Source organism: Clupea harengus, chromosome 8 (assembly GCF_900700415.2).
Source record: "Clupea harengus chromosome 8, Ch_v2.0.2, whole genome shotgun sequence".
In the NCBI taxonomy this organism is placed as follows: domain Eukaryota; kingdom Metazoa; phylum Chordata; class Actinopteri; order Clupeiformes; family Clupeidae; genus Clupea; species Clupea harengus.
The window spans coordinates 19,442,968-19,470,859 of record NC_045159.1 but is presented as its reverse complement, the minus strand read 5'-3'; the positions used below and the strand labels follow the sequence as shown (position 1 = coordinate 19,470,859).

General features: G+C 45.9%; 2 protein-coding genes across 5 annotated transcripts in view; one reads left to right on the top strand and one right to left on the bottom strand.

The window, feature by feature from the left end:
• Positions 1–2,126: 2,126 nt before the first annotated feature.
• On the top strand, positions 2,127–16,444 carry LOC105911325 (proline-rich protein 7). Its single transcript, XM_031572234.2, has 3 exons — positions 2,127–2,709; positions 4,543–5,538; positions 11,520–16,444. The coding sequence occupies exons 2-3, from the start codon at positions 5,187–5,189 to the stop codon at positions 12,044–12,046; spliced, it is 879 nt and encodes a 292-aa protein (XP_031428094.1). The 5' UTR covers positions 2,127–2,709; positions 4,543–5,186; the 3' UTR covers positions 12,047–16,444.
• A 5,133-nt stretch (positions 16,445–21,577) lies between these two features.
• dbn1 (drebrin 1) overlaps positions 21,578–27,892 on the bottom strand; it is a 75,114-nt gene continuing 68,799 nt past the window's right edge. For all 4 annotated transcript variants that reach the window (XM_031572232.2, XM_031572233.2, XM_031572231.2 and 1 more), the window contains exons 11-12: positions 22,889–23,016; positions 21,578–21,718 (exon numbers count right to left, since the gene is read on the bottom strand). In XM_031572232.2, coding sequence (XP_031428092.1) covers positions 21,677–21,718; positions 22,889–23,016 — 170 coding nt within the window. In that variant the 3' untranslated portion in view covers positions 21,578–21,676. The remainder of the gene's footprint in view (positions 21,719–22,888; positions 23,017–27,892) is intronic.

Here is a 27,892-nt window from a genome sequence, read left to right as displayed (position 1 = left end):
CTGCACAATGACTCCTGATAAAATGTTTACCAAAACCTTTGTGTTTTATAAAACAGATGCAGAATCTAAGCAACAGCATGTTCTTCTGGCATGTTCTTCTGGGAATCTTCTGGGAATCTTCTGGGAAAGATTTGCATCCCTCATTGTAAGAAAATGACAAACCTGACCTGAAGCTGAACAGATTTGGTCGTCAATCTCTCTCCGTCCCCTGTGTCTGAAGGACTGAAGTTCATATCTTTATTTTCAGAGACAAGACAACAGTTAGATACAAAAGACTGACTGATAACTGCACAGTTGTAGGTTTTTTACTGTGTTGGCACGCACTTCAGAGACAGTCACGGTATCTCTCCTCATCAGACATATGGACACCCTCTCTGATCTAAGACTGTACAATTAGACCTTAGATTTGTATTTATTTTGTATTCTTACCGTATTCCTTGTGCCTGGTGAGCTGTGATAAAAACAACTCCAGCAGCAACACAGATTAGTGGATGGGAAAGGAGTGACATGGAAGATAACAAACTGTGTAGCCTGTGTTTATGTGTGTGTGTTTGTGTGTGTAGCCTGTGTGTGTGTGTGTGTGTGAAGCCTGTGTGTGTGTGTGTAGTATGTGTGTGTAGTCTGTGTGTGTGTGTAGTCTGTGTATGTGTGTAGCCTGTGTGTGTGTGTGTGTGTGTGTGTGTGTGTGTGTGTGTGTGTGTGTGTGTGTAGGTGTGTGTGCACAGCACAGGGAAGCCCTTTTGTGTGTGTGTGTGTGTGTGTAGCCTGTGTGTATGTGTGTGTGTGTGCAGCCTGTGTGTATGTGTGTGTGTGTGTAGCCTGTGTGTGTGTGTGTGTGTGTGTGTGTGTGTGTAGGTGTGTGTGCACAGCACAGGGCAGCCCTTTGTGTCTCCATTCACGCTTTGAAGGTTGGCCACTGACTGTTCCCCATGAGTGTTTCAGCATGTGGTCCTGAGGGCGCCCTGCCCTCGCTGGACAATCCCACAGGGTTCAGGATGACAAATGGGGTTCAGGGGTGCGTCCAGTGAGCGGTCAGTGTTTGGCCCTGGTCTGGCTGTGACGGAGCAGCGGGACACAAACGCATGTTTATGAGATGAAAGTCCAGGGCAGACAAGAGGCCCAGTGTCGGTCCGCATGGACTCTGTGTGGAGTGGCTTGGCTCGGGTAAAAGGGCCCAATGTTGGAGAGCCAAGAGCGGAAAGGGATGAGAGACTCCAAGAGAGATGGTTCTGTTCGACCCACGGGGGGAAAGTCACCCTCTCTCTCTCATTCATTCACTCACACACTCTCTCTCTCCCTCACTCTCTCTCTCTCTTCCTCTCTCCCTCCATGATATCACTCCATCTCAGATGTAAAGGACAGAGTTCACTCCAGTGGTTTTTAGGCCGCGCGGGTGGCTTTGGATGGGACAAGGAACATCATCTAAAGCTGATCTAAAATCAGCTGATCTTAGCCTGAGTCGTTCCAAGTTTTTCCAGTGACAAAGACTAAGCAAGTGTTCTCTGAAAACTACAACTGACACAAGTACTGTCAGACGTCAGAAGTATTGACAGAGCAAGCCTGTATGATAAGACAGAAGAACACTTTGATAATAAGAGGAATAAAACAGCCCCCTCCACAATTATTGGCACCCCTGAGTAGAACCTGAAATAATGAGAAAAATCTAACACAAGTACATTTATTCTGGGAAAAAGGTTGGATTTTTCTCATTAAGCTGATGCACTAAAAAGGTGAATTTCTTATAACCCATCATTACTCATCTCTACCAGGGGTGCCATAATTGCCAATATCTTCTTTCTTTGTATGTCATTTTCATTTCAGCAGATTAACTGGAATTGCGCACAGCGTATGATGGCTCAATTCCCGTGATTTTTTTATTTGAAATGTAATGTTTTATTAATGTAATATTTGGATGACACTTGTATCGCTCCTGCAGGGTTGTAACTGTCAGATTTACATGTGACGGGTCCTTGTGAGAAATATCCTTAAATGAGTGCGGTATTTTCCATAGCCTTTTTGTTGACTATGTGGACCAATGGAAACTTAACTTAATGTACACATTTGTATAACTTCGTCTCCTTGATTAAATGTAATGACAGCTACTGTCATAAGTTGTTGTCTGCAGTAAGCTATTTTCGAGCTGGGGAGAGCACTGGGAAATGTCAGTGGTTAGACTTCGGGTAAGAGATTATATCAGTCTGCGTACACGTCACCGCCGATAGTTTCGAATAAAGACAGGACAGCCTACCTCTCAATGAAGGACTGAAGACTGTTTGATGAAGAGTTAAAAGGGGAGGAGCAACAGCCAGAGAATATATGGCTGTATTGTCATCCATCATATTCATTCACGACACGGCTGGACACGATACGCGTGACTGAGGCATTCGTAATTTGGGAACCAAGCCATTCAGGTGAGTCCTTCCGTGCCATCCAGGGGCCAATATCAATGGGCGGAATGTCACAGGCGTGACAGATACGGTGGGAGTCACGTAGACATACAGACAGACCGTGACTTTTCCCAAGCAACAAAGGCTACAATGTTATCTCTGGACATCATTCCTGATATGGTTACAAGTCTGTCACGAATCGCTCGCTTTCCTGAAACCGTCTGATCTGGACTGTATCGAATCCTGTACGAACCACTCAAACCTCGAAGGCGCCACAGGTTTAATGGATCAACTGACACAGCTGAACGCCTGCTGCTTACAGGTAAATAACTATGTGCCGTACAATTTTAATGACATATGAATTACACAAAAGACAGAATCCCCGAGCAGTAAGAAATGTGGTGTAGCCGTTGACTTGACACTGATCGCGTATGTACTAGCTGCCTTCCAGTGCTTCCATCCGCGGAGAACCACAGGTGCGTCCTTGGCTAGTCTTTGTAGTTATCGCCGCTATCTCGTGATCCATTCGGTGACGGCTGTCCCTTACTAGCCTGTTAATCACACGCTTGGCCACACATAACCACCGTAACGGTTGTTTCGTTGTTTAATTGAAGTAGACTACTGTTAGACTATTCATTGCATTTTTGTACCGGTGTTTCGATTATGAGATTTATTTTTTTAATCCTGCCGCCTAATAATATAATCTACTGCTTTCAGAATATGGGCGTACACTGTAGGCATAAACCAAATTTTGTAGTGATGAAATCCGAGCATTGCATTAATTCGCCAGTTTAAATATAACGTGATGACAGCTTCAATCACAGCCATCCTTCAGTCTCCGTAATGCTGAGTAACAGAGAAGATTAAGGTGACTTGGAAGCATTCGGCCCTGACCTTTACCAGCTCCTCTGAGCCGCCCTGGAATTCATACTCATTGACAACCCTGTTATATCGCGAAGAGGAATTTAATTCATCAACCTCAAGTGGTTGTCTGTTTTCTGTTTTTCGATGCTTGAGCTAGTCAGAGGAGAGGGCAGTAGTGAACAGGGGGTGGGTTTGGGATTAGCCGAGAGCTGCGGTCTCTGGGGTTGATCTGGCCCGGCTGTGCTTCTGATCTGGGCCGGATCAGGCCCAGTCACCTGTTATCTGGGCTGATGGAAGGACTCTGTGGAAGGTCACACAGATTAAACTCTATCTCTGATAACAGCCCCTCTCTTTTTCTCTCTCTCCCTGTTTCTTTCTCTCCTTGGCTCTCTCCCTTCTCTCTCTCTCTCTCTCTCTCACACACACACACACACACACACACACACACACACACACACACACACACACACACACACTCTGTCTCTCTCTTTTCTCTCAATTTTTCTTCCCCTCTATCCCTTATTTTCTCTCTCTCTCTTGTGATTGTGTACTGTTACACACACACACACAGACACACAGACACACAGACACACACACACACACACACACACACACACACACACACACACACACACACACACACACACACACACAGGACTGGTTCTTTGGTAACATGCAGTGTGTTTGGAGGCATGCGTGGTTGCATAACTGAACCTATGCAGGGCAGTGTAGAGAGAGAGAGGGAGGGAGGTAAAGGGAGAGAATTGGCATGCTATAACCTGTCATTAACCAGACGAAGGTCTGACACACTGAAAGGTGATAATTGTCTGTCAAAAATATCATCAGGAAAAAAAACACAGGAAAGAGCAGCACCAAGCACAAGCTCACTCCATTATGCAGAGGGCTCCGAAGCCTCCGTCTTCAATGGCGCGTGCTGCCCACTGAAGGCCGTATTTTCTAACGGCGTGCGCTGTAAGAACGCCCCTCTGCCGTCTGGGCCTCTTGATGTGTGAAATTGAACCCGGCCCCCCGAAGTCAGCATCACGACACTGCTTTAACAGCTGAGGCCATTAGCACACACACACACACACACACACACACACACACACACACACACGCGTGCGCGCACACGCAGACGCAGACACACACGCAGACGCTCACGCAGACACACAGACGCAGAAACGCTCAGCACGTCACTGCGCACATGTTTTCAAAATAGGCCCCAATCGTGCTTGATAGCGATGATGTGGTGATGTGGGGCTCATGCTCTCTGTCTCCCTCTGCCCCACAGCACGACGCGTGGATACCCCCTGAGATCTGAGGGGGGCCCCCAGACTCCCTCTGCGCCAAGGTCGCGACACGGAACCTTCATCTAGCGCCACGTAGCAGGCCCATTCGGCGCCAGCTGGGGGTGGGCGGGGAAACCCACCTGCCCCTCCTTCTGATTGGATGCCTGTCATCAGAAACAGGAAGTAGACAATGTGAGGGACGCCCAGTGTCCGTCAGGAGCTGATGTGATTGGTGGTTGGTGGTGATGCTGCCTGATGTCCGGTCTGGAGGTGGACTGAGTGACCCAACGGTGCCTTGTCCATGTCCAAGGGATCCTGCTGGACCGTGACCAGAGAGGGAGAGAAAGACACACTGTTGATGCATTAAACTGTACAGCTGCTCGGTGTGGCTGTCTGTGTGTTTGCCTTCAGCATAGCCGAACGTCAGCGGTGATACTGAGCTTCAAAGCACGCCTAAGGGAATCAAAAAGACAGCCTTACACGCACACACACACACACACTCTCTGCTGAAGAAGACTCACACACACACACATACACACAGTCACATCTGAAGAAGACACACACACACACACACACACACACACACCATCCGCCAAACCCAGTCTATCTCTCTGCGGTGGGCTGTGCCGTGTGTCCGGTGGTCGCCATGGAGATGTCTCAGGGCACGTACACGTTCCTGGTGTGCTTCGCGGGCTTCTGGCTGGTCTGGGGCCTGATGGTGATCCTGTGCTGCTTCTGCAGCTCGGTGCAGCGGCGCCTGAAACGGGAGCGCCGGGAGCAGCTGCGGGAGCAGTGTCTGCGCCCGCTGGAGATGGAGCCGCTGGGGGGGCACCCCTCGCTGCAGCTCGCCCTGCCGCTGCCACCACACAGGGAACCCCCACAGTTCTACTCCACGCACCCGCTCTCACCCCCATTCTCATTGTCACCACCCAGAACTGCCCCCCTCTGCCCCTCCAGGGGACTCGCCGTCTCCCACAGAGGATATCATGCCCCACAAGGTACAGTAGAACCTGTCCTAAACTTCTCCTAAAAGCATAGGCTGTAGGCAGGTATGCACGTTTTAAGTTGTTGACATGTTTTTAGACACACTTAAGCCCCCAGGGTACAGTACTGCTGGTCCTCAGAAGATGCTCTAGAATAGCCTCTGTGTCTGTGTCTGTGTCTGTGTCTGTGTCTGTGTGTCTGTGTGTCTGTGTGTCTGTGTCTCTGTGTCTCTGTGTCTCTGTGTCTCTGTGTCTCTGTGTAGACTCACTCACGTATTTCACTTGGTGTTTTTTTTTTAAGTTCACCTTCAATACTCTTAATAATGAGGCTTCATATTTGACTGACATTATTTCCCAGCCCCTTACCCTGTAGAAATATGTGTGGCACTTCAGATATGTTCATAACAAGAGTAGTCTATTACTCATCATGCTGGAGCACACACACCTCACACACAAAAATCTAACTTCTCCTCCTTCTCTCTCAGCGCAAACTAATCTCACACACACGTTCCTGCTTTTCTCTCGGCGCACACACTGGTCTCACACACACATTCCTGCTTTTCACACAGCAAAAACACGCACACACACGCGTTCCTGCTTATCTCTCGGTGTGCGTGAATGTGCGTGGAGCGCGCTGGAGGTTACATAACCTCAACATGGCCATTTTGTGTGTGTGTGTGTGTGTGCGCGTGCGTTTGTGTGTGTGTGTGTGTGTGTGTGTGTGCGTGTGTGCGTGTGCGTGTGCGTGTGCTGTTACTGCTCTCCTGTAATTCATCCAATGCCACCCCAACACCACACGCGTCCCAGAAGCCCCCAGCAATCAGCAGCCACTCAGAGAACAATGAACAAGGGGGGGAGGCGCTATCACTCCAGTGTGATCGTGTGTGTGTTTTTGCATGTCTACACACATTTGTTTGTGTGTGCTTATGTGTGTGTGTGGTTTGGTATGTGTGTGTATGTATTTGCATGAATGCGTTTTTATAATTTTATAATTTTATTTTTGTGTGTGTATGCATGATTGTGTGCGTACATGTTTGTGCGTGTGTGTGTGTGTGTGTGTGTGCGTGCGTGCGTGCGTGCGTGCGTGCGTGTGTGTGTGTGTGTGTGTGTGTGCATGGTCACAGTGCAGGAGAGGGAAGCTGCACGCCTTTACTGTGTGCAGAACATGAACAGAGACTGGCGTGGGTGAGGAGTGGGCAGAGAGACACCACATCAAATCAGGAGGAGAGAGAGAGAGAGAGGGGGGGGATAGAGAGAGAGAGAGAGGGAGAGAGAGAGAGAGATAGCAGGAGGAGAGAGAGAGAGAGATAGCAGGAGGAGAAATAGCAGGAGGAGAGAGAGAGGGAGAGAGATAGGGAGATAGGAGGAGGAGGAGAGAGAGAAAAAGGGACAGAGAGAGATAGCAGGAGTGTGAAAAGGAGAAAGGGAGGGAGATTGAGAGGTATAGACAGAACGAGGTAAAAGATGAAAGAGAGAGAGAAAGGGGGATAGACAAGGAACAAAACAGAACAAAAGGGAGGGAGAGAGAGAGAGAGACAGAGAGAACATGGAAGGAGAGAGAACACAAGAAGAAGAGACAGGCAGAGGAAGAAGGAATGGGGGAAAGAGAGAGACAGAGAGAGACAACAAGAAAGAAAGGAACAGAGCGAGAGAGCAGACGAGGGGAGGGGAGGGTATGATGTATAGCAGGGCAGTAGGGCAGTTTGCCAGGGCAGTAGGGCAGTTTGCCAGGGCTGAAGGGCCCTTGTCCAGGTTGGCTGCTTTGATGTTCCTGAGGGTCCAGGGTGTGTGTGGGAAGGAGGGGTAGCCTGACCTGTGAGTTGGCTACCGTCACACACAGACACACTCCTTCTGAGAGCGAGTGTGTGTGTGTGTGTGTGTGTGTGTGTGTGTGTGTGTGTGTGTGTGTGTGTGTGTGTTTGTGTGTGATAGAGAGCGGTGCTTAAAAAGAGCTCTCTGTGTGACGCAGGAGTCACAGGACCTGTGTGAGATATTCATCTGGTGGCATTATCACAAAGAAGAGCAGGCTGACCACCTGTGGTGTGATGCATTGCAATATTACTGCCCCATAAAAGCTGGTAAATGGCAGTGGCTGGTTAATAGCACTCTAAGTCTTAGGGAGGCTCTAGCCTCTGGAGTAAGTGCTGGACAATTACCACATAATAGGCTCGGAGCAGCTAATACGCGCCACAGCGCCCTGCAGCTGAACCGCTACTGAGGACAAAGAGCTAACAACACCCAGGTTATGACTTGAAATCTCCTCCTGGGAAATACTGTAGGTAGCGATGAACTGTACACCTCTCCTCTAGACTGAGCTGTGTGCGAGGAGGGTATGGGCTATAGACACACATGCAGATGTAGAAACACATGCAGATGTAGAAACGTTACATTCTGAAATGAAAAAGCTAAGCCGTGATAGCGTCTAATATGTGGAAGCGTTAATCTGAGTCATGATTCTCGTGTGTGTGTGCGAGTGTGTATGTGAGTGCGGTTGTGTGTGTGTGTGTGTGAGTGTGTGTGTGAGTGTGTGTGTGTGTGGTTGTGTGTGTGTGAGAGTGTATGTGAGTATGTGTGTGTGGTTGCGTGTGTGTGAGTGAGTGTGTGTATGTGTGTGTGCCATGTTGGTGGTTGTTAGTGCTGTGCCAGGGTGGTGTTTGAGACTTTATGGGCTCACCACCAGCCTTTAAAACAGCCAGCCTGGTTCACTGTTGCGCTAATGAATTCAAAGGGATTGTTTTGAACTTTCTGCTTAGCAGTTTTACCTTTCTTTGTTTTGGAAATTAGGTGGGAAACTAATTAAAAAATTAAGTCTGACTCAGACATAAAGATGTTAATTCTGTCTGAGTCAGACATAAAGAAGTTAATGTTTTTGTCACATGCCGTTCTAGTCAGAATATTTTCTCTCCTTTTCTCATGTTTATTTAAGCAAATTAGTCACTTCACCACAAGCAAGTCTGGATTCCCAATATATCCAGCATAAGATGGCTGTTTGCTGTAAGTCTAGTCTTGAAGAAAACTGACCTTAGCAGCTCACACTGACAGTAAGAAAGCACGTGCTAGTTATCTTCATCCACGTTAAGGAGCCTAGTTATCTTCATCCACGTTAAGGAGCCTAGTTATCTTCATCCACGTTAAGGAGCCTAGTTATCTTCATCCACGTTAAGGAGCCTACATATTTACGTTTAGGGACCGATACTGGGCAACAGGCAGAACAGTTGGGTTTTTGCAGAGTCTAATGTGGGTTCTTGCATATGCGTGTGTGTGTGTGTGTGTGTGTGTGTGTGTGTGTGTGTGTGGTTGCTACTGTGTTGAACTACGCTACATTAATGAATCTAGTTATCATGACATGATCATGATTCACTGCTTTTATGTATTCACTGTCGAGGAAGTTCTTTTATCCTGTGTGGCGGCTCTGTCTCTGTTCTTTGTTCCCTCAGTACTTGCTTTGTGTGTCTTTGGTTTCGGCTTAAAGGTCTTGTACTACAGACGTTTGTTTTCCTAATATATAATGAAGTTGGTATATCCCAACCCCCACCCCCACTAAAAAAAAAATAACAGGAAATGTATTGATGAAAAGAGGGAAAAGGTAACGACGGAGTCACATACAGGCTGGTGACAGGCCGGCACATACAGAAAGACATGTTAAGACTGGCTGACAGACTTACTGACAGACAAGTATAGATCGGTAGATAAACAGGGAGGGTCTCACACACAGAGAAAGACGTGTGTGAAAGCAAGCAGGCAGACAGACAGATGGAGAAATAGGGAGACAGGAGTTGAGGCTAATAGCTTTTGTTGCGTGGGGACTGGAGCTTGTGATGTGTGTGACGAACTGCATGCAATCGAGGAAAATGTGCCCAACTCCCAATGTTCTTTGACACTCTAAAGAACTCTAGGCCCTCATGGTGCTATATCCAGTCCCCTAAACTCAGTCCCACAGTGGGCCCTTCGGCTGTTATGTACCAAAGACCATTTTAAGATCCATTCATAACCACTCTCTCGTTTAGGTTCTTCAATGTATGAGATATGCATGTTCTTCAGTGTCTATGTCCTAATTCTCTGTTAATTGAGCAGCAGCTATGTCACCCCCTGAAAATACCCCCTATCCCCATCATGCCCCCCCCCCTCTCCCTGGGGCTGTCCTTGGCTGAGGCCTGCTACAGTGGGTGCTGAAGGGTAATTCCCTCCTCAGAGGCAATGCATGTCCCCTCCAGGCCACCGTCCCCAGAGTGCCCTCTACTGTCTGGCTCCACATAGCTCCTCTGTGTAGATGAGGCCGCGAGCTCCACAGTCAACTCTGATAAACAGCTGGTAATGTGATTAGGACGTGAAGTGGGGGAAATGGCTAAGAACAAAATGGCTAAGAAATATGACCTGAAAAATGTATTTGTTTTTATTCTAGAAAGTTCTAGAGATGTGGGGAAAAGGACAATGGGCCTCATTCTCGAACGCAGTTAAAAAGAATTTACGAAGGAATTTCTTCTGAACTCCACTTCCGGTGGATTTAGGAAAACATTTGGCATTCATGAAAGTTTTCTCATCTGGGATTTGTTCTGAACTTCAGAAGACTTTCAGAACACGAAATAGCAGTCGTAAATCGAGTTTTCTCAAATGCGATTCCTCAAAAAACCACAAGACACCCCACTTGGCCGCTCCGTGTTAGAAGTGTTAAGGGCTGAATTTGTGAGAAATCGTTGGTGATTGCGTTCACATCAACTCATTAAAATAATTATAATAATAATAAATACGAGAATATTTGTATCATTCACAATTACGTTTCACATTTATAGTCATGATTCTACGAGGCATCGTGATGTCCTAAATTAAATAAAAGGACTACACGAACACTGCAAATGTAAGTGAATAAATAAATAAGCACTAAACTCAATCGCGTTGATATAGCCATAGTGGAATAGAATGGACACATCTTCATCCTGCAACAGTACCTCCAACTCTGCACCGGTGAAGTTAGAATTGCGTTTACTAGACCAGTGCTTGCTTTCCGCTTTGACAGGACTCGCTTTCGAGTTGCCTTCGCGTGGATACCATCGATTCCGACTGCACACGTCACTGCGGTTGCGTGCCCTTATAAGGAGCTGGCAGGGTGTTTATGTATGCAAATCCAGGTGCACGAGAACGCGCTTTCAATTTAAAATAGCATAACGGAACAATTGCTAATCGCTAACTATATGCTAGCGGCTAAAACTAACGAAATCTCTTGAAATTTGCTGACTTTGACATTATGACAAACTAGTTAGTCAACAACTATCCTAACACAGTCAAACATCAAGCAAGTGCAACACAAGACAAAGCAAGACGGCAAATAAGCTACTTACTAGTTCGGCAGACAGTAAAAACCGGGCGGCTTCAGGCAAACCTACAAAACCTAGTCATTTGCCTACGGACCCTGGTATGGCAATGGCACGGAGGCGATTCTCCATATTAAAAGTCATTGTAGCGCCCCAATTTTTTTAAAGCTGTTATTTTAAGGTAAAACTGCTTATCCTAACCCTAATCCTCAAGTACAATTACTGCATAATGCCACTTTAAGAAACCTCTTCCGGGGGAGCACAGCTCAGAACACTTCTGCTGCGTAAGAACACATTTTCAGGCATCCATGAATTCGGCGGATATGTTTTTCTTACGTTGTTTTTCCGAAGTCCGTAAGAAACATTTCAGAAGAAACCAGAAAATGTTCGAGAATGAGGCCCAATATTATCAGGAAGCCTTACCCAGTATATACAGTTGTTTCTGCTTACTGGACACATTGCTGAAAGCTTGTCTGCAAATACAGTGTCTGTAATGAGCTCCCATGTTGTGTTAGTGTTGTTTTCTTTGTGTTGACTTCCCAGTGTTGATTCTAGTGTGGTCATAATAAACATGTAAAAACAAGTACAAATGTAAACACAGATAAATAAAATGACAATGGAGTGTTATGTATTAAGCATGTAGTGCATCATTGGTAATGTCTGTTCTTGTGTGTGCTTGTGGTTCAGTTCCAGTGGACAGTGACCCCTGTGGGCAGCCTCCATGTTACGAGGAGGCCGTTCTGATGGAAGACCCCCCGCCTCCTTACAATGAAGTTCTGGCCGAACCCCCCCGCGCCCCTCCGGTCCTGCGAGCCACCCGGGACAGCAGCAGCAGCAGCAGCAGCGGCGGTGGTGGGGGGACCCTGAAAGCGCCGCCGCGCCCCCCCAGAGTGCCGCAGGAGCCTGATATCAGCAAGACTAACCCCGAGTCCATGGGCCTGCTCTCTCTCCCGGGTCGCGGCTGCTCCACGCTGATCCGGCTGCCCCCTGCCCCGCGGCGCTGGGACTCCCTGGGCCGACTGCCCGCCCTGGGGCTGGAGCACCGCGGCTTCCCCATGGAGCCCCGGGTGTCCTTCATCGCCACCATGCCTCGCGAGGGCCGGACACACGCACACGGAGGCGGGGGGCTTGGTCTGCAGCTGCTCAGGGAGCTGGAGGAGGACTGCGGCCTGCCCACCGCCTACCCCTTACTGGGCCGCAGTACGGCCGTCTGAGGACCCTGACCCATGGGGGACGGAGGGGGTAAACGGGTTTGTCAGCGGCATGTCGGTGGATCCTCACCTGGTCCTCCTGCTGCAGAGAGGCTAGTGCTCTTCTGTGGTTTGGGTCTGTTTTTTAGAAAATGAAGAGACTACTTTCTTTGTGTTGCTCACAGCTCAAGTGATTAAGGAGGGCTGAAGAGGATAATGCTGACTCTACTAGCACATTTGTGCAGCCTGTCTCTCTCTCTCTCTCAATCTCTCTCTCTCTTTCTTCTGCCTCTGTAGCCCCTCCACTGCAATTGGAACTTCAGAACTAGAACTAAAATGTGAATTGCTGTTGCCATGACTTCCAGGAACCTTTTATGGGAGCATCTGTTCTCTTGGGTCTTGAGCCCTTTCTCGCTCTGCAGTATTCAAACCTGTATCTTTTAGACTGACTAGCAAGAACAGGAAGAAGAACAAAATTATATTTCTGTTACTTTACTTGACTGAGAAGAGACCCTTTCTGTTGTATTTGTATTTTAATTAATCTTGGTTGGATATGGACTATGAGATAAAATATGAGCCGAAAACAACAAGGGCACCTTTTTGTATTATTTGCCAAACCTCTTATTTTCACTTTTATTGTATTTGACAAGCATTTATTGTCGCCAATTCATAAAAAATTATTAATGAAGACCACTTGAGACATAATAAATTCTGAACTGTGTTGCATTAGTCAGACAAATCTTTAACCTGAAAACCTGGGCTATTAGTCTGATTAATTGTTTTGATTTTTTATGTAATGTGTAATGTAGGTTACTGTAGCTTGGCAAGGCTACTTGCTGCATGATGTAGTTAGCCAACATTACCTGTATCCACTTGTCTTACTCCTAATGGTGCCAAGCTGATAAGCTTCTGGTAGACTTAGAGTTCTAATGTTGGTTTACAGAAGCAAATGGTTTGGGCTTCAATGAACTCCTCTGTTCTTAAGTAATTTTAGTTCACCGTCTGAGAGAGCATGGGCCAATGCAATAGTCTCCTGATCTCTCCACACCGCTAGTCATAGTGATCTCTCCTACCGCTAGTCAAAGCCACATTACAGCATCTCGTCTTGTCGGCCTCGACGGATGCAATAGTCTCCTGATCTTTCCTTACCGTTAGTCATAGCCACATCACGGCATCTCGTCTTTGTCAGCCTGGAGCGGCCCTCAGCCTTGAAGCAGGGTGAAGGGACTCCATCCCGTCTTTTGTTGCCTTCTTCTGTCGCTTTTTTTCCTGTTCTTTCTCACCCACATTGTCCTGAGAAACCCCCTGCCACTTTGCTACACCCACAGGCTGCCATCATGTCTAAACGTCTTAACATGCTAAATGTGGCGTTCCGCTTCCCGCCCTTATGTGGCGTTAAGGCTGGATCATCTCTAGTTGTCTTTGATTAGAGTGTCCCCACCATACACCTAAAAAGGCAGCATTAGTGAACACAGCATTAGCATAAAGCAGATGCATACTGCCTCGCAAAACACTTAGTCTCTGACTTAGTCCAATTTACTCTGCATATTTTGCATCTGGAGAGAAAAACAACATTATGAATGAATAAACATGATAATCCAGATGACGTTACGACGAACGCTGTTATTTTGTAAATTTGCCGTTGAATTACACATATACACAATATAATGTTAGTGTAGCAACATGGGTAATCTACTGATGTTTTTAGATCAGAAGTCACCAAAATGGGCTTTCCTTTTTTTTATTTAGTTTTCAGTGTTCAGTCACCAAATCAATTTTCTCATTTAATGTTTTCTTGTAATGAGCAGCTGAAAGTACAACAAATACTGTATATTTGTGTATCCCTGCTAAAGGCTATTAAGCTATTAAATGCTATATAGCATTCAGTTGACTAAAACTGGTAGTCATGGTGACATAATGTCTGCTGGAAAGAAATGACAAACTCCACTACAAACCCCAAACCTAACTATTGTAAATGTCTAGAGTAATAAGAAAGCCTTTAAGCTAATCCCTTTCAATTTTAGCCTAACAGTTAGGCATCAGTTAGACAAAGAATAAAGTGGTGTTAACTGAATATCACATTTTTATACCAACAGTTGCACCCTTCTGGAATATACTAATTACTAACTTAGACAAATTGTATTGTCAATAAATGAGCCAGACCGTTTTAAACGGCAACAAGGACACAAATATACACGCTATGTGGATACTTGTGTGAATTAAGCTATGTCTTCAACTGAAATGAAACCTATTTTTTCAGACTTTTAAGGTGGCATCCTAGAATAATGTCAAGCACCTTAATGCTACCAAGAGGACGCTATTTTTTTATAATGGAATCAGTAGAATTGAGACAATCAGTCAAAGGTGGTTATTTATCGTGTGGTTCATCAAATTTTAAATCAATTGATGAAGAGGTTGAAACGTTTATTTAGGATTGTTATAGCCGCAGATGAATGTCTGATATGTGAGGGTGTTGTTTATGATAAACAGAATAAAAAAAAGCCCAACACAGTTGTGGTGTGTGGCAAATCAAAGTTCATGCTCCTCCTTGCGTCTCTACATTTGATTTATGTACATTTATTGCATCTCAACAATTATTTGAATTCAAAGTGCCATTTGAGGTGTGTGTGATTTGAAACTGTGCTTACTTCAGTCCTTTTAATCCTGTCCTCACCTGCTTCTTTTTTCCTCGCACGAGAGATGAGAGACAGAGGTGCTCCTCTCTCTCGCTGTCTCTCGCTCTCTTTCTTTGCCTCGCTCAGTATATGTGTTGCTAGGAGACAGACCAGGAGGAGACCTTTCCGTGTCTGTTTACATCAAATTAGAGAGAGAGAGAGGGAGAAGGTGACGTTGGCCATCCATCTCATGATACTGCCATAGCAGCGCACAGCCGTCGCTAGCACCCGCTGCTGTCGCTAACACCCACAGGTGTCTCTTACCACACTCTACCGCTCCACGCGGACCATCTTCATTTGCGCTGGAGGGATGCTGCTGATATCTGTTGTCTGTTTTGATGCCATTCTGTTTGTGGCTCGGCAGAGTGAAAGGCAGGCTGCAAACTGTCCATCTGGTGTCTATGAATGACGATTAACATCATTAATGCGGAATATCACTTGTTTTGTTATGACGGACACTGGAGGCTATGTTAGGGCTAATGACGCACTAGTAATGATAGAATGTGTCAACGTAAAATCCTTTCAGACAGTGAGCAGTAACGCCATCAAGATACCTGACATTTCTTAGTCTAAAAAAAGGAGATAGCTGCATTGACTTCATCTTATATCATCAAGCACAGAAAATCCAGTTATGACACCTCCATCAGTGCATGTTAAGCCACTGTAATGGATAACGGGCTACTTCAATTTGTTTCAAAACATATTTCGACATTTATGTTAAATCATATAAACTGTGAGTTTTTATTCAGGGTTTAGCTTATCCATTGGAGTTTTTTTTTACATTTCACATCCCTCTGTTCCTGACATTCCTCTCCAAAGCAACTGGCAGCAGAGAAGACATACTTTGAGCTTAATCAGTGCGGAGGGGACAGCCTGTCTGGACCAGGTCCACCTCTTATCCGGCCCACTTCAGCACCAGGTCCAGAACAGACCTGGCCCTGAATCACTAACACGCCTTTCCTACCAGTGTTCCACCAGGTTTAAACCTGTGTTGATCTTCGGTGTGGAAGGGTCGACCCTGGCTATTTGGCTATTTTCAGTGTGGAAGGGCCGACCCAAGCTATTTGACTCAGTTTCTCGACCTATCTACAGCATCTAATGTATGCGTGTTACTCTCTCTACTAAATGACTACCCAGACAGAAACTGGTTCTGGCCCAGTTGTGGCACCGATTTCACCCGGGACAGAACAGGCCCTGGTTGTGATCCAGGTCCAGTCTGAATTGCCACGACTGGGTATAACCAGCGTTGACTGGCTTGGTCTTACTTGAGTAAACAGGGGTAACCCTAGGTCAGATAACCCTGGTCCGAGCCACGTCATTGGTCTGAGAGTAATACAGCTGTGTGTCTCTAGGGCTGAAGCTGTTCAGTTGCAGATGGTGTGTTCAAGCGCTGCAGATGGTGTGTACAAGCGCTGCACTGGTTTTAAAGAGGGAGCATCTCAAGACTCTACTACAGTGACTGACATGGGCATGGTGTTCATGTTTGTTCTTCTCTCATGAATACTGTGAAATGTTTACTTGAAAGCCTGTTGTACGACTTCCATGTAGCATGCAATCTGCGTGTGTATGAATGTGTGAGCGTGTGGTTATGTGTGTGGGTGATGATTCAAGGTGCATTTTACTCCACTGCTGCTTCTTGCTCCATTTCTATATGTGTCGACTGTATTTGTCATCTAGAGATAGTCATGGGCTGTAGATACTCATGAAATTTGCCATCATCTCCAGAATAAACTTTGAGAAAGGAGTACAGCAGTGTTTTTCTCTTTTTTTTCATACTTGGGACACAGACAGACAGACAGACAGACAAACCGATTCTGAAGGACATTAGAATCCTCATGTGAAAGACACTTTTGGACAAAGCAGCGGAGATGATAAATGTGGAATTTTTCAAAGTCTTTTATTAACATACAGAAGCACATAGCATGTCACAAAAATCTTGTGCTTGTTTCAAAAACAGTGTGTGAGAAGCAGACCGAAAACAGGGAAAGAGATAATTTAGAAAATTATATATTTATATAGATTTTCCCAAAAAAGAAAAAAAAAAATCGCCTAGCCTTGCATCTGGGTGTGGGGGGGGGGGAGTAGTATAGTTGCTGTGGTAGTATAATACAGGTATAGTTGTAGCACTATTTGTAGGAGTGGTCGTGATAATAGTCTCCTAGTAGTGGTGATGGGGAGGGGAGGGTAATAGTCACTACCGGGGAGCGGGGGGGGGGGGGCACACTGTAATGGGGGAGAGGGCGTTGGTTATTGTTAAAGATGCGGGGTGCCCTGCTTATTCCCCACAGGAAAAAGGGGAACTCTCCATCTCTTCATAAAGAAACTTCTGGAAAGCCAGAATTCAGTCAGTTTAGCGGAGTACGCATGTGTAGCACTGGTATCAGTTCAATCCCAGCTATTTACAGGACAATACTACATTGCTCGTGTTTTATTGCTTTCGCAAGTATTTTCCATTCAGGTGGTTAAAATGCAATGACGTTTAACAGGGTATACTGAATCACTTGAGGCGGCATACACAAAACAATTTAACAAACAGAAAAATAAAAATAAAATCCAAGCGAGCGAGGAAGACAGAGGACAGTCTAAGCCTTAATAGAGTATTTGCTTCAGAATTTAAAACTCAAAACACACCATGGTAATTAAAACATGAGTATTAATGTCAGAAAATGAACTGTAATTTGGTCTAAGGATTAGGACAGTTAATATTTATGAAGCCTTGAAGCTAAGGATGGGACTATCTCTCATAATACGTACAGTAAGACTCGAACACAAATGAGATATTGTATGTAGATGTTATGTGGTTCTAGATATTTAAGCATATTTGACTTGATCCCTAGAGGGTTATGACTGGCAGTGATTTGGCAATGAATAAATGAATAAATCAACTGGCTTCTTTGAGTTCCTAAGAAGAGAACAGACTTTAAGTGGCACACTAATTGAGAGACAGGTCAGTCTTTTCCAGTGCATCTCTACGCCATGGCTTCCCTCCAACCACGACGGCTAAACTCACTCGCCAGTTCTGAGTTGGTTGACCAAAACGTCGAGGAAGGATTTTTAAAAACTCAGAAATTGAGTTCTCTGAAATGGGCTGCACCACGTACAGTATAGTTCCACCACATATGATTGTTTATTTGTTCATGGTTTGTTTATTTCACTTGCAGCAGTCATGATATCTACTGTTTTCCAATACTCCACTTTTCTCTCGAGTGAGATGTACTGGTAAAGTAAAGTCAAGTTACACATGTAGTGACTGTGACTGTGACAGTATGGTTTGGTTGAGTTATGTCTATTTTGAAACTTTTGATCCCTTTCAAACCCCTTCAGTCTTGTCAGAATAATCAACTCCAATATGCGGTACACTCCAATGTCACTAGGACTTCCCTGCCAACTACTCTCAGCTACTGCATACTCCAGAACCAGCCGACTGCTAGAGATGACTGTACTTATACTGAAGGGACTCCTGCTCTAATTGTCGTTATTATTATTATTATTATTATAAAGGCCTTTACAGAATGTGTTCACTGATTGTAGTCTGCTGCTTTTACAGCGTTTACGGGTCTTCTTTAAGCACTACTGATTCGCTTTGCCACTGGGACTTGTTTGATTCTCTGAGTTTCATGGTGAGGTACCTGTTGCCTCGTTACACCTGCTGCTCAAATGTGAAATGGAGGAAGGCAGCTCCATAGCAGAGGTGTATGGGGTGATCTTTCGTGTTGTGTATGGATGAAGAAATCAAACGAGTTGGATTACATAACATAATCCCTTCCAGAAGGTGCCTTTCTGGCAAGATTTCCAATGTAGTTTTTACAGGTATGTCACAAACATACAAACCCCCCCAGCAACACACGCACTCATACACACGCATACACACACACTCATACACAGGCATACAGACACACACACAAGCACACAGTTTAATTTGAGACTTAAGCAACCTTTCAGTGTGTGCTCTAGAAACGTGAGTTATTGCCTAAATTAGATTACTTATCCACGCTACTCTCTCTACTTAATGACTTCCCAGACAGCAACTGGTTCTGGCCCAGTTGTGGCCCCGGATTTCACCTGGGACAGAACCGGGACAGAATCGGCCCTGGTTTGGCACCGGTCCACAGGGTCCATGGCTAGGTCTGGGCCGGGTCCGTTCAGCTTCGGCTGTTATCTGGGTTTGATTAGCACACTTCCTAGGTAGTTAAAAAGACCGATCTCCAGCCGCTTCGACTCGGCTGGGTCCAGTAGCTCTACTGCACGCAGTCGACGGAAATCACATCACATAATATTGCAAATTGGCACAAACACAAATACAAAATATTTTATATATTTGTTGTTAAAACTAATGGGACGACTAGTCAGAACATTAGAGCTGGACAGCACTGTCTGATATGTAACCTCTTCACCAAAAAAACAATAAAAAACAAGATAGGCTGCCAAGCACTGGTGAACTCATCCATCACTAAAAGCTAGAGTTTCTTTTCCTTCACAATGGTCCTCAGGCAGGCAGCTGTGCCTTCTCTATCCAAACAGGTGGTTAAGGAACAGATACGCTCAATCAGTTTGGAAAGAGAAGACCAGTGACCTTCTATAGAGAGAAGACCAGTGACCTTCTACAGAGAGAAGACCAGTGACCTTCTACAGAGAGAAGACCAGTGACCTTCTATAGAGAGAAGACCAGTGACCTTCTATTGAGAGAAGACCAGTGACCTTCTATTGAGAGAAGACCAGTGACTTTCTACAGAGAGAAGACCAGTGACCTTCTATAGAGAGAAGACCAGTGACCTTCTATAGAGAGAAGACCAGTGACCTTCTATAGAGAGAAGACCAGTGACCTTCTACAGAGAGAGACCAGTGCATGAGGCCACTGCTGGACAGATGAGGGTTCGCTGGGCTAACACACAAAGAGAGGGACATTATCCGTTTGCTACTCTGCTACACTCTTGATTGTAACAAAGGGGATCTAACATTTCCATACAACACAACTTAGTGCTGCAATACATTAGCACTGAGCACTACTCTGCATAGCAAAAGAGAGAAATAAATAAATTAGAACACACACACACACACACACACACACACACACACACACATAGAAACACTCACGGCCACACACACCAAGAGCTCTTCAACCCACTGGCATCTTTAACAATACCCTAAATCATTCACTGGTGGATATTTTTTCCCTCTGAAATAATAATTCCGTTTTTTTAATTTTACTTTTAGTGTTTGATGCAAGATGCTTGTATTTAAACTGCCGTGGAGACATCATCGTGGAGATGCCGCCATGGAAACGCCGCCAGCCTTCACTTTTAATCATCGCAGTCAGCATCCCAGCAGGTTACGTCAATCGCTGCAAAGCAAACACAGGGCAGGCTTTAGATGAATACTCACACACACACAAACATACATACACACACATAATTCCAGTGCGCAGAGCTGGAACATCTTAGGATTTGTACAGAACAGTGTGTAAGTGTGTAAGTTCCCACTGTATGTGGCTAACTTTGTGCCATATGTGAGAGTGTGTGTGTGTGTGTGTGTGTGTGTGTGTGTGTGTGTGTGTGTGTGTGTGTCACTCACCAGGGGGTGTGGAATACATAGGCATCTTGGGGATGGTCTCCTCCTTCTCTTGAGAGAAGTAGCCATCATTGCCCTGCGAGAGACATGCATATTTACATTTACATTCATTCATTTGACAGATGCTGTCATCCTGTCCTGTCCTACTTCTCCCAGAGTATCAGACTCATGAAGCTGGTGTTGTTAACGCCTTACTCTACCAGACAAGGTGCAGAAACAAATAAAGAGACCCATACAGAGAGACTTTACTCTGGAGGCCGTGAGCCCGACCTTACTATACCCAACTATTAATAAGTGGACTGCCACTGATCATATAGTTACAAGAATTCTGACATTAATGATCGCCATCTAGTGGTAAATTCAATAAATACATCATCTTCACAGCAACATTCCAATTGAGGTCAAACTAATTAGCCACTGTTTGTTTTACATGTATTCATTTGGCAAACCTTAATCTAAAAGCTTTTCCAAAATGTTCAATACACTAACACACACACGCACATTGCCATTATCCAATAAAAGTTAGACATTCAAACTTTGTTTGTAGTCAGTAAAGTAGTCAGTATTTCTAGTTATACAAAGGAAAAGATGTGACGTTCCTTGTGCTATCGGTTATGAAACAACAACAACAACAACAACAAAAACAAAGCTGCCCTCCTTGAGCATTTCACTGGGGGGTTCAAGCAGGTAAAACATAGATACGAACAAATTAATCCTGAGTAGAAGTCTAACTTTCATGTCTCCCTATGCATACAATGTCACAGTAGAGAAGAACTGACCCACTATTTCCATAATACACACACACACACACACACACACACACACACACACACACACACACACACTCAGACACTCAGACACTCAGACACACACAGACACACAAAGACACACACAGTGGGCAGGCTAGTACAGGTTACTAAAGAGTGTATGACCTGGCCCAGATTCAGCTCAGGCTGCCGTGCGCCTCCCCGCTGCGTGCTCACCTGCTGCTTCTGCTGCTGCTGGGCGTCCCCGTTGGTCATGAGGAGGGGACTGTCCCGGTCCTTCTCCCCGAGGTCCAGGTCCTGCAGGCCGGACAGGGAGGCGTGCTGGAGGGCCTGCTGGTAGCTGGGGGTCATCTGGTCCTGGTCCAGATCCAGCCCGGACAGGTTCACCAGGCTGGACGGCTCTTCCTCCGCCCCCCCGGCGCTGGAGGAGTCGGCCCGCTGGTCCGGCACCTCATCGAAGCTGAGCAAGGGCTGGGGAGGCCCCGCCGCAGCGGAGGAGGAGGAGGAGGAGGAGGTGGAGGAGGAAGAGGAGGTGGCGATGGCAGGGGCGTGGGTGGTGGCGGCGCCAGGCTGCGGCTGAAGAGGCTTGCCAAACGAGTCGCCGAATGGGTCGGTGCTGGACGGGTTGAAGGGCTGGTCGTCCATCAGGTTATCGGAGTAGGATTGGACAGACGGGTCCGCTTCACCTGAAGGGGACACAGCAGAGCGGACCAGCGCCGGGATTAACAGGAACACATGCACACAGACTCAGAGACACTCAGACACTCAGACACACACACACACTGTTTAGAGCAGTGTTCAGGAAGCAGATAATTTGATAGGAGCTGTGTGAACATACACACACACACACACACACACACACCTGATAGGAGTTGTGCGAACAGGCCTGTGACATTAGACATAAACGCACACACACACACACACACAGACACATCTGATTGGAGCTGTGTGAACACACACACACACACACACACAAACATCTGATAGGAGTTGTGCGAACAGGCCTGTGACTTGATGCTCAAAATTCATCCAATTTCTGGGAAACTAGAGGCCCAGGATGTTCTTGGAATGGATATCATTGAAGCTTTGCACATAGCACCCCCTAGTGGAGCATCCATATTACAGTCAGAGAAACTATAATAACCACATAATCTGACACACACGTGCAGACGTACATGTATAGCAGTAGGGGTGGGAATCTCTTGGCACCTCACGATTCGATTCGATTCCGATTCAGAGGTCAACGATTCGATTCTAAACCGATTCTCGATTCTAAACCGATTATCAATTCTAAACCGATAAAACGATTATCGATGCATCTCAATTTTTTAAACATTTGAGTTTGCTACTCAGAGTCTGCAATAATCGATGCCGCTTGCATTTCAACACAAAATTAATGTGTAAAAAAAAAAAAAAAAAAATTATAATTTATTTATTATTATTATTATTATTATTAAAAAATCGATTATGAACTTTTCTGAATCGAGACAGAATCGTTCTAGAGAGAATCGAGAGAAATCGAAAAATCGATTTTTCCCCCCACCCCTATATAGCAGCATGCACACAAACAGGTGTTGCAAACACACATATATTGCCATGCACACACACACACGCACACACAAACACACGGAAACATACAAATACTCACACACGCACGCATACACACATACACACGGAAACATACAGATACACACGTACACACACACACACACACACACACACACACACACACACACACACACACACACACACACACACACACACACACACACACACACACACACACACACACACACACACACACACACACAGAAACACAGATACACACACACACACAGTTGTAAGCACCCACTCACCCCACTCCATGTTTTGGTCCGAGTCCTGGATGGAGGTGGTGATGATGGTGGGGATGGGGCTGGGGGTCGGCAGGGAGACTGCTGGGGGGGTTTCAGGGGGGTGGGGGCCACGTCATCAGAAAGGCCGTCTGCGACACCAGAGACACAAGGGGCTCTCAAGAGGAACAGAACACTTTGATATACACATGCACACACACACACACACCATGTACACACACACACACACACACACACACACACACACACTCCAATCAATACAGAAGCACTCCCACTTGCATGCATGGTCACCCCCAGACCCAGTAGTCACAGTGTAGCTCACTAGATTATCACACAGCTGATTATCACACAGCTTAATATCACACATCTTTATATGACTGCACATATGTTCCAGAGACAATAACCCAGACGCAGGACAGTAAACTCAAGCATGAAAACAAACAAACAAACAAACAAAAGGCTGTGAGAATGGTGCACCACTACTGCAACCCCATGTCTGCATGCTTGGTCTCTAGAAGACGTATGAGCACTTGCCTTGCATGCAGATACAGACTATGTGGAAGCACAGCTTTGACCAACAAGGGCGCCTCTTAAACTACAAGCAGACTCTACAATCACATAAGCTACTGCTTTTACCTTTAAGATGGTGCTTCACTGCAATAGTTTTTGTTTATCACATACATAGGTGAGTAAAGCTATAGGGTCATTTACTATGAAAATTCCAATAAAATATCAGCAGAAATATAGTGGTGAAATAGACTGACAAACCTTCACCCTGAACTTAGTCTAAAAATTCTGAAAAAGTGCCTACCTAGGAGTGTCATCATGTAAGAGTCATGTATATAACTTATATATACTGTACATTAAATAAATACATGACCAACCTTGTGCTCCGGCCCATAGACAGTATTAGTGACTATGAGCAGAAGCAAAAGTAACTCTCTACAAAGGCATAGGAAATATTAAATAATGCTGTTGATTACTCACTGGATATCAAGTCTACTAAGGATGGTTTGCCTTACCTGGTCATCAAATAATTTTAGTCAGAACACACTTAAAGGCGAAATGTGTAGTTTCTGTTCCCCCAAAACATAAAAAAAATGCTTTTAGACTTACGGTACAACAATAATTTAATTCTGACGGCATGTTGAGTATATAAATATTAATAATATCTCAATATTCCTGTACATTCAATAATTAAGGTATTTATTTTGTCCAAAATGACTTATGTGATATCAGCACTTTTCAGTACAGTACAGTAGTAAATAATACATATTCATAGATCATATGAATGATACCTGATTATACAGGAACACTGGGAATCACTGCCTTCAGTATTCAGTCAGAATTAAATGCTTATGATGATAGGTCATAAACTACATATTGCACCTTTAAATGTGAGACAGTTCCGTTCCATTCATGGATCTTAACTCTTTATCATGACAGTGTGGCATCAGGTCATGCATACAAGAACATTTACACCTTCTGACATGCACACACCCCACACTAAAACAAGGCCATCTCACAATACAGCCACTGTCTAGAACCTTTAAGTGCTTTGTTGCTTGTCCTCACAGAAGGCCCCTTCCGTGGTTAAACTTAAATCATTACTTCCACTTCTTTAGTTTTAACGTTTCTATGAGGACAGGTAAATGACCTAGCAGGTTCTAGCTAGCAGGTTCTCAGCTAGTGTTTTTCTCTGAGAGTGTTTGACTGGTCAACAAGGTAAAGAGTCAAATGGAAGTACTGAAGCCACCTCAACACTTAACACAGGACACACACACACACAAAACACGACAGGCACCAGTGCACTGTGCTTTAAAAGTGGCCAACGTGCATGCCACCCCCACCAACACACACACACACACACACACACACACACACACACATCATAAACTCGGAGAAGCAGGTTTGTCATGGCTAAAGATGACACCAGCATGCTCCATCCACAATGGCTTGATTAGTCTACGGATGATCCAACACAAACACGTCCACCATAACAGACACAGACATGTCAATGCACAACGGCAGCAGAGCACAGCAGAGCACAGCAGAGCACGGAACCACAAGCACCACCTCTGAACGAAACGGGGGGTGTCCAGTCTACTGTGGGAATGTTCAAAATGTACCTGAGCTTTTAGGCTGATACAACAGAGCCCTCATGATGTCCTCGGTCCTACAGCGCTAGGCTAGCTCAGTCTTTCTAAATCCCCCCCAGAGAGGAGCTTTTCAGCGTGTGCAGTACACACCCTCAGGGGTTGGGGTCACGGTCAAGCTGTTCACCTTTTGGTTGCGGGCCAGAGAACCTACCTGACCCCATATCAGATGGCCATGTTCAGCCACGGCAGACTATGATGCTACGAGTGTCCTGCATCTACTAGGGCCTACGGTACACATTTCAAACACCCACGCATGGCATTTGGCCTGCTGAATAGCTGAACAGCACAGGTATGTTAGCAGGTCAGATGCATGTGATGTGGTTATCTAGGTGGTTCGGCTGTTTGAAACAAGCACAATGGGCTCCCCTGATTTTTACATTCTGCTGTTTATTTGGCTGAAACAGCAACAGAATCAGGCCCCCGACACACACACACACACTCACACCGGCCATAAACACACAACACTGTACGCCACAGATAAATCCACAGAACACGGGACACCGGGGCCCACACACACACACACACACACGCACGGAGGTGTTGAGGCCGAGAAACACGGGCGCAGGCACTCACAGGTTGAGAGAACAGGGGAGAGCACAGGTGTGGCCCCCGCCAGACATCAGAAGAAGCATGGAGAGAAGAGTGGGGGGGGGGGGGCAGGGGTAAGATTCGGAGCAGGACAACCTGCACTCAACCAACCTGCACTCAAAACTCACGTCAGCGATCGGCCACAACTCTCATCTCATCTACCTACACAGAGACCACAAGCTCTCACTCGCTCTGTGCTCTTCAGAAGCCTAGAAACTTCCATAATAAAAAAAAAAAAACACTTCAACAGGCAACAGATTATTCCTGAAAGAATGGGGCTGGGGCTGGACGGAGTGGATGGATTAAAAGATGGAGAAAGATGGCGGCCCTTCCTTGTGGGACCAGGGAGACGTGCCGTCATAAGCAGCACAGACAGGTCATTCAGAGATATTTGCAGGAAGTGAACAAGAGTAGAAGAAGAGAGTGGCTGATCAGAGGGAGGGTTTGGTGACTCAGCACGTCTGCTCTACGGATGAGGAGAGACAGCCAGACAGCCAGACAGCCAGGCAGGCAGGTGCTGAGAAAGAGACCACTTAGATAAAAGAGAAAATGAAACAAACCCTCTCTGGATTGCACTTAGATAAAAGAGAAAGTGAAACAAACACTTTCTGGATTGTACTTAGATAAAAGAGAAAGTGAAAACAAAATCTGGATTGCACTTTAAATAATTGACACTGTCACACTGCCTGTATTTTTAGAACCCATTTAGACACAATGATTATGTGAGGGGCCAAAGCACGTCTGACTCTGAAAGTCTCCTCTCCTCGTTGTCATTCTATGGGGGTGATCCAACCCAGACCACAGCTAACTCTGAAACAGATCCAGAACCGACAAGAACAGGGCCAGATCAGAGCCAGACTGGGGCCAGATCAGGTCCAAGCTCAGTGATATATGACTGAAATATGGATCAGAGTAAACAGTGTAAATGCGAATGCCCACAGACTCAACACACACCTGTGGATTGTGGGTAGGCCTAGCTCCCAGAGACTCTCTGCACAGCGTCTGGAGGAGATCTGGAGCTCAGCTCCAATCCAGTGGGTTCTACTGCCTTCAATGCTTCTAGTTCTACCTAGTCCGCTAACATCCAAGGAGGCAGTTGACTCTGAATCCGATGAAGCCCAGTTCTGACAGACTCACCCACAGCTTCTACCTGAGGCACATGTCACCCACACCATCTGTGATCCAGGGATACCCAGAATGCACTGGGCCTAAGCAGCCTAGTCTATCACAGTGAGGACACGAATAGACTAAGCATTCACACATTTCCTCTGAGCCATATTTCCCCTCAGTGAGGTCAGAGAGCCAGCCTGAAGGTGGAGGGGTGGTGAGGGTGTGGGGACGGACGCGGCTATACTACTATGAGGTTTGGTGGGGGAATGTGGGATGATGTGTGTGTGTGTGTGAGTGTGTCTGTGTGTGCGTGTGTGTATCTGTGTGTGTGTGTGTATCTGTGTGTGTGTGTATGTATGTGTGAGTGTGTCTTTCTGTGCGTGTGTGTGTGTGTGTGTGTGTGTGAGTATGTATGTGTCTGTGTATGTCTATGTGTGTGTGTGTGTGTGTGTGTGTGTGTGTGTGTGTGTGTGTATTTGTATGAATGTATGTGTGTATGTGAGTGTGTGTGTGTGTGTGTGTGAGTGTGTGAGTGTGTGTGTGTATGTATGTGTCTGTGTATGTCTGTGTATGTCTATGTGTGTGTATATATGTATGAATGTATGTGTGTGTGTGTGTATGTGTGTGAGTGAGTGTGTGAGTGTGTATGTGTCTGTGTGTGTGTGTGGAGGGAGTGAGGGGGGAGGGGGCGCTACTGGGGTTGGAGAGAGGGTCTAAACTGGTACCTACCAGGTACACCTGGCTGCTGCAGCAGCACAGGAGAAGCACTCAGGGCGCACTGCTGAGAGAGAAAGGGGCTCTCCACACGGCCTGGTGGACAGGACACAGGGCCACCGGCACAGCGGGACACACACAGATATAAAAAGACACAGACGGACACACACACACACACACACGCACACATGGAGCGACGCAAGACCAAGAGGACGGACGAGAGGAACAGTATGAACAGAAAAGACAGGAAGTGACAAATAGACAGGAGGAAGAGAGAGAGAGAGAGAGAGAGAGAGAAGGAAATAGAAAATAAGTTTTTATATTGCTAAATCTGATCCCAGCAGGAGTGTAAGCATGTTACTGTGTATACCCATTAGATTAGTTTACTTCACTTTATTGGGTTAGGGTTATCTGTCAGGAATCAGACATGAAAAGC